At 50.2% G+C, this 13,442-nt stretch overlaps 5 protein-coding genes across 5 annotated transcripts; 2 read left to right on the forward strand and 3 right to left on the reverse strand.

The window, feature by feature from the left end:
• Positions 1 to 233: 233 nt before the first annotated feature.
• On the reverse strand, positions 234 to 3,005 carry GUITHDRAFT_141407 (hypothetical protein; the record flags this gene model as incomplete). Its single annotated transcript, XM_005829127.1, has 13 exons — positions 234 to 365; positions 584 to 649; positions 925 to 1,016; positions 1,192 to 1,270; positions 1,757 to 1,795; positions 1,951 to 2,015; positions 2,059 to 2,104; positions 2,160 to 2,222; positions 2,497 to 2,543; positions 2,585 to 2,625; positions 2,677 to 2,713; positions 2,840 to 2,929; positions 2,972 to 3,005. 13 exons carry the CDS (start codon positions 3,003 to 3,005, stop codon positions 234 to 236), a joined length of 831 nt encoding a protein of 276 aa, XP_005829184.1.
• A 2,078-nt stretch (positions 3,006 to 5,083) lies between these two features.
• Positions 5,084 to 6,745, forward strand: GUITHDRAFT_164191 (hypothetical protein). The gene is made up of 3 exons (XM_005829128.1): positions 5,084 to 6,499; positions 6,554 to 6,600; positions 6,653 to 6,745. Exons 1-3 carry the CDS (start codon positions 5,132 to 5,134, stop codon positions 6,699 to 6,701), a joined length of 1,464 nt encoding a protein of 487 aa, XP_005829185.1. The 5' UTR covers positions 5,084 to 5,131; the 3' UTR covers positions 6,702 to 6,745.
• Positions 6,746 to 7,774: 1,029 nt separating this feature from the next.
• On the reverse strand, positions 7,775 to 8,194 carry GUITHDRAFT_141409 (hypothetical protein; the record flags this gene model as incomplete). The annotated part of the gene is made up of 2 exons (XM_005829129.1): positions 7,775 to 7,966; positions 8,003 to 8,194. 2 exons carry the CDS (start codon positions 8,192 to 8,194, stop codon positions 7,775 to 7,777), a joined length of 384 nt encoding a protein of 127 aa, XP_005829186.1.
• A 2,706-nt stretch (positions 8,195 to 10,900) lies between these two features.
• Positions 10,901 to 11,800, forward strand: GUITHDRAFT_88187 (hypothetical protein; the record flags this gene model as incomplete). Its single annotated transcript, XM_005829130.1, has 3 exons — positions 10,901 to 11,183; positions 11,244 to 11,331; positions 11,381 to 11,800. Exons 1-3 carry the CDS (start codon positions 10,921 to 10,923, stop codon positions 11,798 to 11,800), a joined length of 771 nt encoding a protein of 256 aa, XP_005829187.1. The 5' UTR covers positions 10,901 to 10,920.
• A 78-nt stretch (positions 11,801 to 11,878) lies between these two features.
• Positions 11,879 to 12,612, reverse strand: GUITHDRAFT_111772 (hypothetical protein; the record flags this gene model as incomplete). The annotated part of the gene is made up of 6 exons (XM_005829131.1): positions 11,879 to 11,893; positions 11,947 to 12,063; positions 12,125 to 12,187; positions 12,239 to 12,308; positions 12,353 to 12,545; positions 12,600 to 12,612. The coding sequence occupies 6 exons, from the start codon at positions 12,610 to 12,612 to the stop codon at positions 11,879 to 11,881; spliced, it is 471 nt and encodes a 156-aa protein (XP_005829188.1).
• Positions 12,613 to 13,442: the final 830 nt, after the last annotated feature.

Below are 13,442 nucleotides of genomic sequence, written 5' to 3' on the forward strand. Positions count from 1 at the left end.
CCCCCCTTTGGGGGGGGGGGGGGGGGGAAAAGAAAATTTCCCCCCCCCTCTTTTGGGCCCCAAAAAACCCCCCCCCCCCCCCGGCTTTTTTAAAAAAGAAACCCTTCCCTCTTCTCCCCTCCCCCCCTCCCCCCCCCCCCCCCCCCCCCCCTCCCCCTCCCCCCCCCCCCCCCCCCCCCCCCCCCCCCCTCCCACCTTTTCCCCTCCACCTCCCTCGCTTCCATTTAACTCATCTACATCCTTTTCATCTCCCCATTCCTCATTCTTCTCACATGAAACGACGAGAAGCACGCGCCGTGCTTGGAGGTCGCGATCTTAGATCGACATCTCTTTCTTGCCTTCTTCGACGTCGGGATATAATCGCACTGGCAGCTCGATCAGCAGAGGGCGAAGAAGCAGACGAAGGAGAACAGATGAGGAAAGGATGATGATATTGTAGTTGATGATGATGGTGGTGACGATGATGGTGACGATGATGATGGTGATGGTGATGATGATGATGATGAGGAGGAGGAGGAGGAGAAGAGACGAAAGCAAGGAGGAAGAAAGATGAGCACTGAATAGCATGCTCTAAGGGGCAGACCTGAACGCAGGCGCCTTCCATGCTCTGACAGACCAGACATTTCATGTTGAAACGTGCGATAGGTACCTGGAGTAGACTCAGTGAAGGAAGGGAGGAGGAGAGGAGAGCAGATGAGATCAAAGGGTGAGACAAGACAGGGAGTGAGGACAGGAGCAAAACGGAAAAGACAACGATGAGAGCGCGGAGATAGAGCGAGAAGAAAGAGAATAGGAGAGGAGGAGGAGGAGGAGGAGGAGGAGGAGGAGGAGGAGGAGGAGGAGGAGGAGGAGGAGGAGGAGGAGTGGTAGGAGGAGGGTTAAAAACCAAGGAGTAGGAGGAGTGAAGCAGAACTTTCTCGTTACCTCCTGGAGGCCTGTGATCGGCTCTTGACGCACACAGTCACCTGCTGTCGTCTCGGGGACGAAATGCATGCAGGCAACGTGAGCCCAGCGACCTGCTCGAGTTCAGTTGGAGGGAGGAGGGAGGAAAGGAGGAGGGAGGAGGGAGGAAAGGAGGAGGGAGGAGGGAGGGATTGTGGAAGAAGGAGGAGACAGGAGGAGGAAACGGTGGAGGAAAAGGGAGGAGCGTTCAGTGAGGAGGATAGGAGAGGAGGGTGGGAGTTCACACACCATCATCGGTGGGTTTCATCGGGCCATGTCGGACAGGGCAGAGGATGCAGCTGATGCCTTCAAGTCCTCGCTTACATGCCTGCATGCCCATGTCAAGAAGAGATGCTGGGAGCAGCAGGAGAGGAGGTGAGGGGATGGAGCGGGAGAAGAGAGGGGAAGGAGGGAGCGGGAAGGAGGGAGCGGGAGAAGAGAGGGAGGAATGGATAGTAGGAACACTGCGGAGCAGGGGAGAGCGAAGAGGAGGTGGGAGGATGAAGGAGCGAAGAACAAGATGAATGAAAGGAGTTGATAGAGAGGAGACAGAGGAGGAAGGAGTAATTGCCTCGCAGAACCAGTCGCCTTCAGGAAGCCCATCGACTAAATCCCCCCCATAGCAGCATTGATGCACACAAATCTTGCATCTGACAGAAAGTCTTCAGCTCCTCCTCTTGTTTCTCCTCTTGTTTCTCCTCGTCCTCTTCATCGTCATCGTCCTCACCACCACCACCACCAACAACAACCTCCTCCTCAGGTGCACATTCTCCTCCAGTAACCTCCTCCTCGTCTCTCACCCTTCACAGTAAACCATCTCGTTCCCATCCTCTGCCACGTCCTCCATGCAGATCTACAGCGAAAGTCAGCCAGCCACCGTCTGTCTCCCGATACACTTCCTCCAGTCCCTCCCTTCCATCCCTCGCTCCTTCCTTCACCTCCTCCACCTTCGTCCTCTCCTCACTTCCACCTTCCCATCCCCCCCCTGTTCTCCAAAAGTCTCCTCACCTCACAAAGCTCGTTCCCCTCCTCATCGAGAGATTGTTTGAGGATGAACTCGAAGTTGGGGGCAGCTGCATCAGCGTCACTGACGCGGAGGAGACGCTTGCTTGTTACCCCTCGCGCTCTCCTTCTCTTCCTCTGCCTGCAAATCATTCTCCTCCTGAGCAGGAAGGAGGTAATCAGTAAAGACAGGCAAAGTAGTTTCAGCAGCTCACAATTTTCTGTAAGCCTGCTGCCTCCTCCTTTACATCCTCCTTTACACTCTCCTCCTCCTTCTCCTACATGGGCGGTATGTTATGAGAGACTTTTCAGCACAAGTTCTTGCCTTCTTCAAGTTCTTCAGTCTACAAACTTGACAAAGATTTTGCTTGTCCAGCAGACTATGACTCGAGAATCGTCTTGCACAGACAGATCAATCCCACAGAGACGACAAGAGAAGAGATGAGAAGATGGGAGAGAAGACGAGAGAAGAGTCTCAGATTACACAGACAAGCTGAAGGAACAACAACAAAGCAAAGACTTCATCCTTGCAACCGTGTTGCTCTCGATTACCTGCACATCGAGCATCTCGGCTGATCCCCACCCTGCGGAGCGTGTCCCTGCCGTTGAAGCAGTCACACCATCCCATCAGCTGCCTCACTGCTCACCACACTCTCAGTTCCTTGCTTGTCCTCAACGTATCTTCTCACGCTTCAGTGTCTGCCAGATCGGCTCGAAACCTCACAAGCACACCTGTGTCTCGCCAGCCGCATGGCATCCCATAGCGAAGCTAGAACAAGGAGATCATGCAAACATCGCAGACTTCATCTTCATCACCAGCAACTTCAAACTCATCTTGCACGGTTCCTTCAACCTCTATCAAACAAACCTGCATTCAGACACTTCTCATAGTTACCTTGCGATCCTTCTTCCTTCTTCGACCTCCTCCTCCTCACCCTCCGCTTCTTCCCTTCGTCCTCCCCATAGCTCTGGTTGAGGATCCTTCCTTGGGATTTCAGTGTGATGTACAAGATCCGAGCTCACCAACCTCTCGAACACGTCATGAGATATTGACTCGCCATGTTTGACGATCTTGAGTGCAATCATCTTGGACTCTGCGACGCGCTGAGATCAGTGCCCTTCCTCCTCGCATTCACCTATCACCTTTATGACCTTTCTTCTTGTTTGACCCCTTCAGTCTTCCCTCCTCCTCGCTATCATGAGAGCGATCGTCCATTCCCACCTGCTCCTCCTCCTCGCCCCCATCATGTTCTTCTCCTACCTCAGGCTTCTTTTGCTTCTGGAATGTGTCATCGTTTGTGAGGTCTGTACTTGCGTCTCCGAAGCTCGTTCCCTCCTCCGATCCCATCGCACTACCTGCAGGAGCATGCTTGAGCGAATCTCTCGGCACACATTTTCGTGCTTCCATTGTTCTACAATCCTTGCCTCTGATGTTCTTCGCTGCAATCTACACACTTCTCTTCTATCGCTCTCCATGGTCTCTTTCCCGCTTCGGAATGCATTGAGCTCACTATCTCTGTCCTTCTTTCCTCCTGTCATCCTCTGCTCCTCTGCTCCTCTCGTCCTCTCCTTCCCCCTCTTCCCTTCTGCCATGTCGACTCGCATCTTGGGATCCGTGAAGGTTCAGGGTAGTTGGGTAAAGTTTTTACTCGGGGCGGGCTTGCATGGTCTACCTCCACCACCACCCTGTGATACCACCCCGACGATTTGATATATCACGGGTACCCTATTGAGATCTACCGGTCATATTGATTTTCCTTAAATTTAACCCCCTTTTTCCCAGGACATTCTGCATCAATGGGTAGGTATTGAAATCAAGTACCCACCCCAATGTTTTTACTACCCCTGGTGATGGACCACCCACCAGTCATGGGAGTTAGTGTTCGCGACTCCTCAGTGAAAAAATGCATTTCGGAGAGAAAGCGAGAGAAAATGAGAGCAGAGAATGGCATGGCATGGCAGGGCAGGGCATGGCAGATGACAGAATATGAACTGAGAAGGCAAAGAGGATCAGAAAGTGGAATTTTCAGTGAAAGAATGAGAGAACTCAACGGGCGGGGAAAGAAAACAGTGGAACCAGGAAGAAGATAACCAACAAGGAATATGAAGTCCGGGAGGGGGGGTGATAGGAGAAAGTATCTGATATGGAGGATGAGAGACTAGATCGATGTGAAGTTGCTAGAAAATTGTGCTAGAGGGCGATAAGCCTGATATCAACATCGATATATGGAGCCGGAGGATTGGAGAGAGGCAGTATTATCAAGAAGAACAGCGTTATATTTTAGTGCTAATGCTGGGAGCAGCCACGAACCGGAGACCATGGAGTCGATCTCTTCAGGCTTCAGCGATGCTGGAGGTACTTGATATTGAAGTCCTGAACCGCACAAACAAGTTGTTGACTTGACTTGAACAGATTCAGAGTCAAGAATCAAACAGGTTTCACCCGTTCTGATTGTCCTTGTAATGTTCTCATGTTGATCTTTTCACTACCAGTTGAAGCGCCTGCAAAGACGTTCGAACATGCTGGTGATTGCATTCCCTCCATCGCCAGGTGTCACTTACTTGTATTGCCCCGTCTTTTCCAGAGCTCCGTACCTATCTCTACCATCGAAGACAACTTGTCAAGCATTGCATACACGGGATTAAACGACTACGCGTTCGTAGGTGAGACGGCAACACTAAGGGATTTTGTCTTTGGTGGCTTTGATCATTTCCCTTCAGAACGGTCGAATCCTTCAGCGGATCTGACACAAGAGGTTCTACCACAAGCTTGTTTCACCTCATTTCTGACAAGCTTCTTGCAGTTGTCTGCGATCGTTCGCTACGTGCGTTCTGGAGATGTCGCACCCGATGACTATGTCAATCAAAACTCGTTCGAGAATCGTGGAGCTGAGGGGCAGGCAAGCATCCACCAATTAATCTTCTTGTGCGATCTAATCTATTCGTGCAGGTGCTGGATCAGCTCTTGAAGGAGGTGCGCGCGCTGAAGGAGAGAGACGTGTCTTCAGCTACCGTCCTGCGCATGGCGAAGCAGAATCTCGATGAGAAGAAGGAGAAGATCGCAGCGTTGCAGGAGAGGCTGCTGGAGGTCACGACAGCCCTGGAACAAGTAAAGGAAAAAGAGTACACGGGGGTGAAGGAGAGGGGGAATGCAAGGGAGCAAGTCTTGCCTGGCGAGCAAAAGGAGATGGCCATGGCGAGCAACGTGGGGCAAGAGAGCGAGATGAGCAAGCTGAAACATCAGGACGAGCTGGCTGAGCAAAGGAGGAAACACACAGAAGCGATCAACGCGATGAAGAAAGACTACGAGGAGAGGCTGCAGGCTGCTGATCGTTACGCCAAGGACGCTATCGACTCGCTGAATGCCGTCATCGCGATGAAGGATGAAGAGCTTCAGGGGATCAGAGGAGGAGACGATGAGGGTGAGCGCCTGAGACAGGAGTTGGCAGAGAAGGAAGAGGCGATCGTGAAGCTGCAAGAGATTGTCGCGTCCGAGATTGCTGAGCGAGAAGCAATGAACCAGGAGCTTGATTCTGCAAGGAAGCAGATCAAGGACCTCCAAGTCCTGCTGAAACAGAAGAGCGATCAGATGGCTGAGCTCAACAAGAAGGAGGACCTCAGCAGGCAGGTCAAGGAGCAGAGTGGAGCGGTCGACAATCTCTTGGTACAGCTGCAGAAGCAACAAGAAGTTATCGAGGAGATGAAGCAACAGCTGCAGGAGAGTGAGCAGCAGGCAGAAGAGCTGGCCCAGTGCAAGACTGTGATCGAGCAGCTCGAGAAGCACAAGAGCGAGGTCGATGGATTCCTGGACACTGTGGTGGAGGAGCGAAGGCACAGGGACATGGTGGTGGAGGAGCTGAAGAAGCTGAGGATCATGGTGCAGCAGAAGGACGCACTCATCGAAGAGCTGAACCTTCAGCTGCATAACAGCAGGACGGCTCAGGATGCGAGCGGAACCACCTTGTTCAAGATGCAGCAGATGAGCCGCGATATCGACGACCTTCGCTATGCCGTGCAGGAGCGAGACTCGATGATCGCAGAGCTAAACGCCAGGATGCAGATCACTGGAGGAGGCAGCCTGTCCAGGATCTCCAACATCTCCGAGAGGGAAGCCGTCCTGCTTGAGCAGACAGAGCAGCTGCGCAGGGTCTGCTCGCAGCAGGCGGACATGCAGCGGCAGCTCGAGCACCTCAAGAACTCGATGGTAGACCAGCAGAGCTACATCTCCCAGCAGTTCGACGAGCACAGGAAGTCTCGCTCGCTCGACATGCAGCTCTCCGCTCAGTCGCAGCAGCTGGCGGCGATCCAGCAGGGCCTGAACTCGCTGGGTCACGCGTCTAACGGGGGAGGAGGTGCCCACTTGGAGGAGCTCTCCAGACTCCAGCTTGGCAACCACGAAACCCCAGCTCAGCCTAGCAGCTCCAAGGACATGTTCAAGAACCACGGCTCTAGTGTAGAGGTCGATCGGATCTCTGGGGGAATCCTAACTGTCCCCAGCCCGTCGGAATACAGTCAGTCAATGGGTGTGCACGCGGCTGAGATGAAGGCACTGAAGGCAAGTACCCCCACTCCTGTGCTCTTCGTCTCTGACAGACCTCTTCTACTCCAGGCAAGCAAGGTCGCCAAGGCTGCTGCTGCCGCTGCGGCAGTCTCGAGGTAACGAAGGACTTCTGGAAACTCAAAAGTTTCTCATCCTCTTTTGCGACAGGAAACACGCGGGGAAAGTGAACCTGATCCCAACGGAGGTGACCATGTAACGAGTCCTTGCGCCATCTCTGCCTGTATAAACTGGAGCTACGTCACTTACTTTCTACTAGTGAGCCTTTCTGTCGGGTGTCCGCCGGCTCGAACACGCCTTGGTTGTTTTATCATACCTCATTCACACTCAAAGTCAAGTTCAACGGTTCACAACTGAACCGTCGAATCATTATGAGTCCTCGAGCCTCAAACTTACTATCAGCATCGGACGGGCCGGCCCGTGAGCGGCATCGGTCTATGCTCAGGTTGGGCAGTCTGACCGTGTAGGAGCAATGCACTGCCTGATCAAATGTCTTAACTATTCTACAGCATGATAAGTTGAGGACAATACTGATTGTAATTCAAATGTAGATAACAAGGCAGTATTAGGAATGCTGAAGGCAAGATATATGGATTGTCAAGAAATTGAATATTCGAACAACAGAACGCGGAAAGACATATATATAATGCCTGACCTCTAGCAGCTACGGGACAACATGCAGTTGAGCGAGGTTGCAACAAGGATCCGTGCTTGTGACTGTAAAATAGTAGGTCAGGGATGGCTGACGAGGCAAGAATGACTGGGTAAATTTTCGATTACGTCTGTTTGGACCAGCTGTGATGACACATCTGTAGCGGAACGACTCCAAATGCTGACGTATCAGGTCATGAAGCTGACTGAGCGGATCACGTAACTAAGATGTGCTCATCTGGCGAAGAAGGCGAGACGATACTACTCGGCAGACCATGACGGAATCCCATGGTGACGGACTTGAAGCGTACCGCAGGATGGATGAGCCTGGCAACGAACTTCCGTTGCATGCGCACGAGAAAGTCTGGAGGACGTTCTCTGTGTGCAAGAGACATGAGCTTGCTGCTTTGTGGAACTCCATGCTGTTGATCCGCAGACGAATCCGGCGCCTCGAAGGAGACTGGGACAGAAGCGATTTTACCATCGATGATTGATCATCAATAGCACAATCGATGGAAATACTGTACATTTTCCCCTTATTCTTCTGGACTATCTCCTCTTGGTCGTTGTAATGAAATCGTAAAATCGAATCCTGCGCTCCCCGACTACCTCTGCTCTCGATCAAACATATCCTACACGCAGCACAAGTGTCTGTCCCCTGGCGGTAGAACGTAAACGCGCGAGGGTGGGCGTGACTGCTACAGCCAAACGTTCCTCAAAGTTGAGTCGATCGCTAAGCGCTGACTCGAAGAGAGGCGCCTCTTGATACTTCCGGGTTGGGAACTCCGGTACCTGCCCCTCTTGATTATTGGCCTGATCAGTTGTAGCAAGTGATTATAACCTACCAACCTGTACGCGCGACACGATCTTCAGAGGCTTTGTCACGTTGATAGCGGTAGAGAAGAAGAAGATCTTGAGCTCAAGTACTTCGTCCTCGAGGGGAGGAGCGTCGGACGATAACCCACCCTCCCCTGCCCAAAGGATGTCCATTGCCCTCTCGGACGGAGCCGAGGTCTGCTGCTTCCGGTCGTAGAGCGACATGCTCAAGGCCGTGGCGAGGGGCGGGGTGTGTGCGTTAGGGGAGCGGCCCAATCGGATGCTTCTAGAACTGCCACAGCGAGAGGGCAAGGTCTGCTGGACAGAATGTAGTTGTGAATATCTACAACGTCTCGGGAGAGGTAAATGCAGGCATGTCTGCCGACACATGCTGCATGACGATGCTACGAGACTTGGTACTCGCTGGCAGAGGGATGCTGAACTGGTTCGAGTAGGAAAAGATAGCAGCCAAGCGGGAGGCTGCTTCTCCTGCGCGGCCAATACGTTGACTTGATTCAGCGTTATCTTGACGAGTTTTTCCTACATCACAATCTGAACATACAAGAACAGAACAGAGTCAACATTGGTTGCAGCAGCAGAAGAAAAATATGTACGATCGCGGCACTTTGCTCACTCATACAAGAATGATATATCGTTACTTTTCACCAAAGCTAAATGTTATGCTGAGCAAGAGGAACAGGTAAGATTGAAGAGATCAACTGAAGCTTCTTGCATGAAGAATCGTTATATATAATTTCTGATCAGTCCATCGTATTGAAAACCATGCCCATGTCACTTTCCTTTTCACCTTCCATACTCTTCTTTAGTTCTTGGATATAAACTTTCTCGGAATCTTTTGCAGTCTTTCCTTCCCGATTCTCAAGTACAAAAAGGGCGGTTTCCATATTTTCAGCACCATCTCGATCCTGACACGTCTCCCTAACTTTCGAGAGTGCCATGTACAAGTGAAATACTCCAGCACTGGTGTTGGTGTGATAAGCTTGAATAATATTTGCCATCTCGTCTGCATCGCGTGCATTTGCTGCACCTGCAGCACGCGCACAGTGAGGAAATTGCCCCAACAGCCAGCGGTTGACAAGGCCTTCCTTTGTGAAACCTACGTATACACTTAATGGAGGTCTTTCCGGATCTGATTCCCTCCTCCTATGGTGGAGTAATGTAGCATTGGACATGACGAAAAGGTAAACCAATTCCTTATCTAAACCTTCGACAGGTTGGTTCAGTCGATTCACCTTACTCATATCCAGTTTCTTAGAGAAAGTTTCAATGTATGTAGCAAGGGACATAATTCGTATTCCTTGCTGTGCGCTGTTGCCCGGTACTCTAATATCTCCGAATCTTCCTTTCTGAATCCATTCAGGGATTTTGTCAATGTCTGCTCCTACTTTGAGGTACCTCGATTTGTTGAGCTTCAGATGATGCCATACAGTTTTCACTATTCTGCGTGTACGGGAAGTTTTTATCTGAACACAAATATTCGGGAAAAAGTCTTCTGGTTTGTATTCCGCATTGATACTGGGCCCACGTGTTCGCAAGATTTCATATGCTATCATACCTTTCAGCTCAATCCGCCTCGGTTTTGCATCAAGCGCTGATTTAGCTTTCTCCTCCCCTTGGCAAGGTTCGAACTCGATTTGATCAGCATAGAGATGAAATACGACAGCAATGTAGTCAGGCACCTTACTGTCTACCCAATGAATGCAGTGAGGATTGCAGAACTTTGGCAGTTTTTCACTGAGCCGCCAATTCCAGGTATTGTTTCGCACCCTTCGCATTGTGACCATCGGATTTCCACGGCCCTTTTTGATAACCCTTCGAATTCGTTTCCTCATAAAAGACAACAGATCTGTATCCAATGAGGAAAATAGACCCACCACTTTCTCCAAAATTTGCTTCAGGTCGTCATGGTATTGTTGAGTCCTATACTGTTCGAGGACTTCATTGAATCTTGTATTCAACGACGGCAAGAGCATCTTTTTTTTTGTAATATTTTGCAGTTTTTTACGATCATTTACATACCCGAGAATGCAGTCAAACACTTGCTTATGAATTGTTTTTTCGAAGCACTGAAACCAATCAGGACCACGATGTTCGATCAACCCATACATCGCCTTTCTATTTGTAAACGTTTCAAAGGTCGTTAAGTCTAATGAAATGTTTGTTGACTCGGAGGAAATGAAGGCGTGTCTTATCTTCTGAGAAAAACTGTCAACTATTTGAGCTCTGCAATGCTGTTTCTTTTCCTCGAGGCTCAGCTCTGTTGATGTAGTCACTTCTAGTTGAACGAGCAAGGCATTCATGCTCTCAGATGAATGAGAATTAATGCTCACTGCTAGTCCATCAAGGATCTCCAACAACTCCTTCATCTTCTGCTGGGCTTCTGCCCAGAGTTCGATGGCGCGGTCAGACTCGCATTTTACCATAGCGCGCTGATCCCAGCTGATCACCTCTCTAAAAAGGCGATGTCCCAACTATTTGCAACAAGATTTGCTCATATTTGGATGTTAGCGTAATGGTGGTATAGGATTCAGTTGCTGCCTTCTTTTATTTACTATATCTACTTCTGAGGCGACTTTGTTTCTCGGTAATTCCTCCATGTTAAAACAATTTTTTAATATAACTCAACAAACATATGCCCCGCCCAGCAACTGGGTCGAGTTGGCTTTTACTCAAAGTTAAGTTAAAAAGCAGTACGAGGCTTTTTTTTTTCCGAGGCTAGTGCGTTGCCCGGGCCCCCGGCGGCCCGGGCAACGGTTTTGGCCTGATATGCGACCCTAATTTTCTCCAAATATTAGGGGTGGAATTAACAAGTTCGCAAGGATCCTATCGAGCTACCGCCAACCATGGCAATTCAGAGGGCGGAAGGCTGGCTCCGTCGCACGATGCTGGCGACTCTCATGATGACGATGTGGAAATGCGATGGGTTCGTCATGCGGTCGCTTCCATTAGCAAGGACAGGGGCCAGAGGAGGTCAAGTTCCGACAGGAATCGACTCTGAGAGGAAAGGATACACCCGTCAATGGAGCCCTTGCATGACCATGCAGGCTGAGAAGAGCAGGAGAGCTGCTCTGATTGAGATAGCCAAAGTCGCTTTGCTGGTTCCCAGCCTAGCACTTGCTGATGATGACGTGAAGAGGGGCAGTCAACGCGGAGTCTTCATCACAGAGCAGGATTTTCCGTACCTCAAAGGAAGGTACACGTTTCTTCCATGCACTGCCTCACATGATAGCTGGCACTCATTGTTTTCATCTAGATACCCACCAAGGAGGCTTGACTTAGGAAGCGCTCCTCAACAGAGCAAGGACAAGCTTGTCTTCAACGCATTCGGTGAATGTGTCAATGTCAGTATCCTTAATGCCCTCTGGCCCTTTGCACTCTGATACCTGGCAGGACTCCTGCCAGTATGTTCCTATCAAGCAGAGGTACGACGGGTACAAGAAATACAAGGCTTCCATCAATCTGTGCTCTGATTTGCTGCGAACACTTCACGACACGTTGGGCAACCCCATGTCGGACGAGGACAAGAAGAAGTCCGAGAAGCTGCTGAGGCGAGCAGTCCTGTTCGCAGACGCCCTGCTCATCAGTGAGAACTACGGGACAAGCAACGAGGCGCTAGTGTCCAGATTCTACGTGAATGAGGCATACTACGCTTCGTTGCAGCTAGCTGAGGCTTCCAAGAAAGGAGACGCAGCGAGGTCTAAGGAGATGTGGGAGCTGTGGAGGGACAGCTGGAACTCTTATCTCATCATCATCAATCGTGCCATCGTCCCAAAAGTTGGAGAGAAGTTCGAACTGATCAAGGATATTTGATAATTGATTTCTTCAATTCTTCTGGTGTTTGTACAATCCCCTCCTTCATTTACAAGTTGTGCTTTCCAGCTTAGGACGCTAGTCATTCTCCCTCTGATGAAAGATTTTGTTAAAGACATCCAAGAGCAAGAAACACGGATGTAGACCTCCATTTGGTTGAGTTTGTTCTTCAGCGCAGCAATCATCGCGTTCGGAGACACTTCACTCCTCTTCTCCGTCTTCGCACCTGATCTACCCAACAGGGCACCCTTTGCAACCCCCCCCTGCTGAACAAATTAGAACTGATGAGCCTTCAAACCAATCCTGGAACTGCTCAAAAGTTACCTCATTCTTATTCTGTGAGTGATCCTGAGCTCGTTCCACGATGATTTTTCTTCCATGCAGCTCCTGTTCATGCTCGTCATCAATCTTCGTTCAACACCAGAGACTTGAGGTCACCTTGCCATTCATCCTTGCGATGGCCTTCTCAGCACCCTCGGCCGACTCAAATTCCAGGAAGCATATGCCTCTGAGTGGGTTCAGAACAACTTTCTTTGATCAAATCCAACGCACCGCGGTTGCCCCCTCCTAGGCCCAGAGGTGAACCAGAGATAGTCACATCGCTTCAGCTTCCCGAACTGCTGAAAGAGCTTCACAATCGCTCCTTCGTTGAGGCGAGGGTCCATGTTCCCCACATACACTCTGCACTCCGCGTTTCCGGGGCTTCTCATTCGGAAGTTGGTTCCTATGAGTCCCCGGACAGGCACTGTTTTGATTCAAGTTATCAGATAATTCCAGGAAAGTTCCAGGCTTAACGCACCTTTTCCATTCATTGGTTGCTGAAAACTTGAATTCATCGTAACCTTAGCCGGCCGAAGAGTTCTGCAGAATGGGGTCTTTTCCTCTTGTTTCTAAGGGAATCCACATCAGCATGTACTTTGAGAGACTAAAACACAGCGGGAGATTTCTCTCCCTTTCGCTATAATTTTCTCACTTTCCTAACTTGAATGTCTACACGTTGGTAACCTTCTGTTTCGCCTCCTTACCCTCCTCTTCCCTGCCACTTACTCCTTCAAACATCTTCAATCTCTTCCTGCTATCAATCGTCAATCTTTGTGCTGCTAACGTTGATTCCTCAACTCTCCTTTCATTCCCTCCTTACACACCCTCCGCTTCTGGTCCTCAGCGCTCGCTACTAGCAGTTCCCAGCATGACCTCGCTTTTCCAACAGCTTCGATAGGAACCGTTACAGTACAACCACCATCGTAACGTTCTGTAGATTCCTAATGTTCCCACCCCACCCTCAATCTCTCACATAGACTACAATATGACCCCCTTTTTAAAGAAATTTTCCTATAGTCAGAACGGTAAGGGTACCACCCTATCGATTACCAACCCCTTTGTTTCAAATCCACGAACTTGATCTATACCTACCCACCTCGAACCCCCACCCCAATATATCGGATATTCACAATATGTACCCCTTTGATGATCTCAAGAAGTACTAAAATTGATACCACCCTACCCATCACCAATACCCCAAGATCAAAAATAACCCCAAAATATGAGTACCCCACCCATACAAACAAGCTTAATCCAAAGGTTTCCCGCCAGACCGCCTTTCCTCTCTCTGCTCCTACCTAGCGCTTCCTCCCTCTCGTAA

This window comes from Guillardia theta (genome assembly GCF_000315625.1).
Source record: "Guillardia theta CCMP2712 unplaced genomic scaffold GUITHscaffold_54, whole genome shotgun sequence".
Classification (NCBI taxonomy): Eukaryota; class Cryptophyceae; order Pyrenomonadales; family Geminigeraceae; genus Guillardia; species Guillardia theta.

Bases quoted from the DNA above. Each gene is read 5' to 3' on its own strand.
- GUITHDRAFT_164191 (XM_005829128.1), top strand. From the start codon at position 5,132: ATGGCCATGGCGAGCAACGTGGGGCAAGAGAGCGAGATGAGCAAGCTG. The intron at 6,500-6,553 runs GCAAGTACCCCC...CTTCTACTCCAG, and splicing joins CTGAGATGAAGGCACTGAAG to GCAAGCAAGGTCGCCAAGGC. The intron at 6,601-6,652 runs GTAACGAAGGAC...CTTTTGCGACAG, and splicing joins GCCGCTGCGGCAGTCTCGAG to GAAACACGCGGGGAAAGTGA.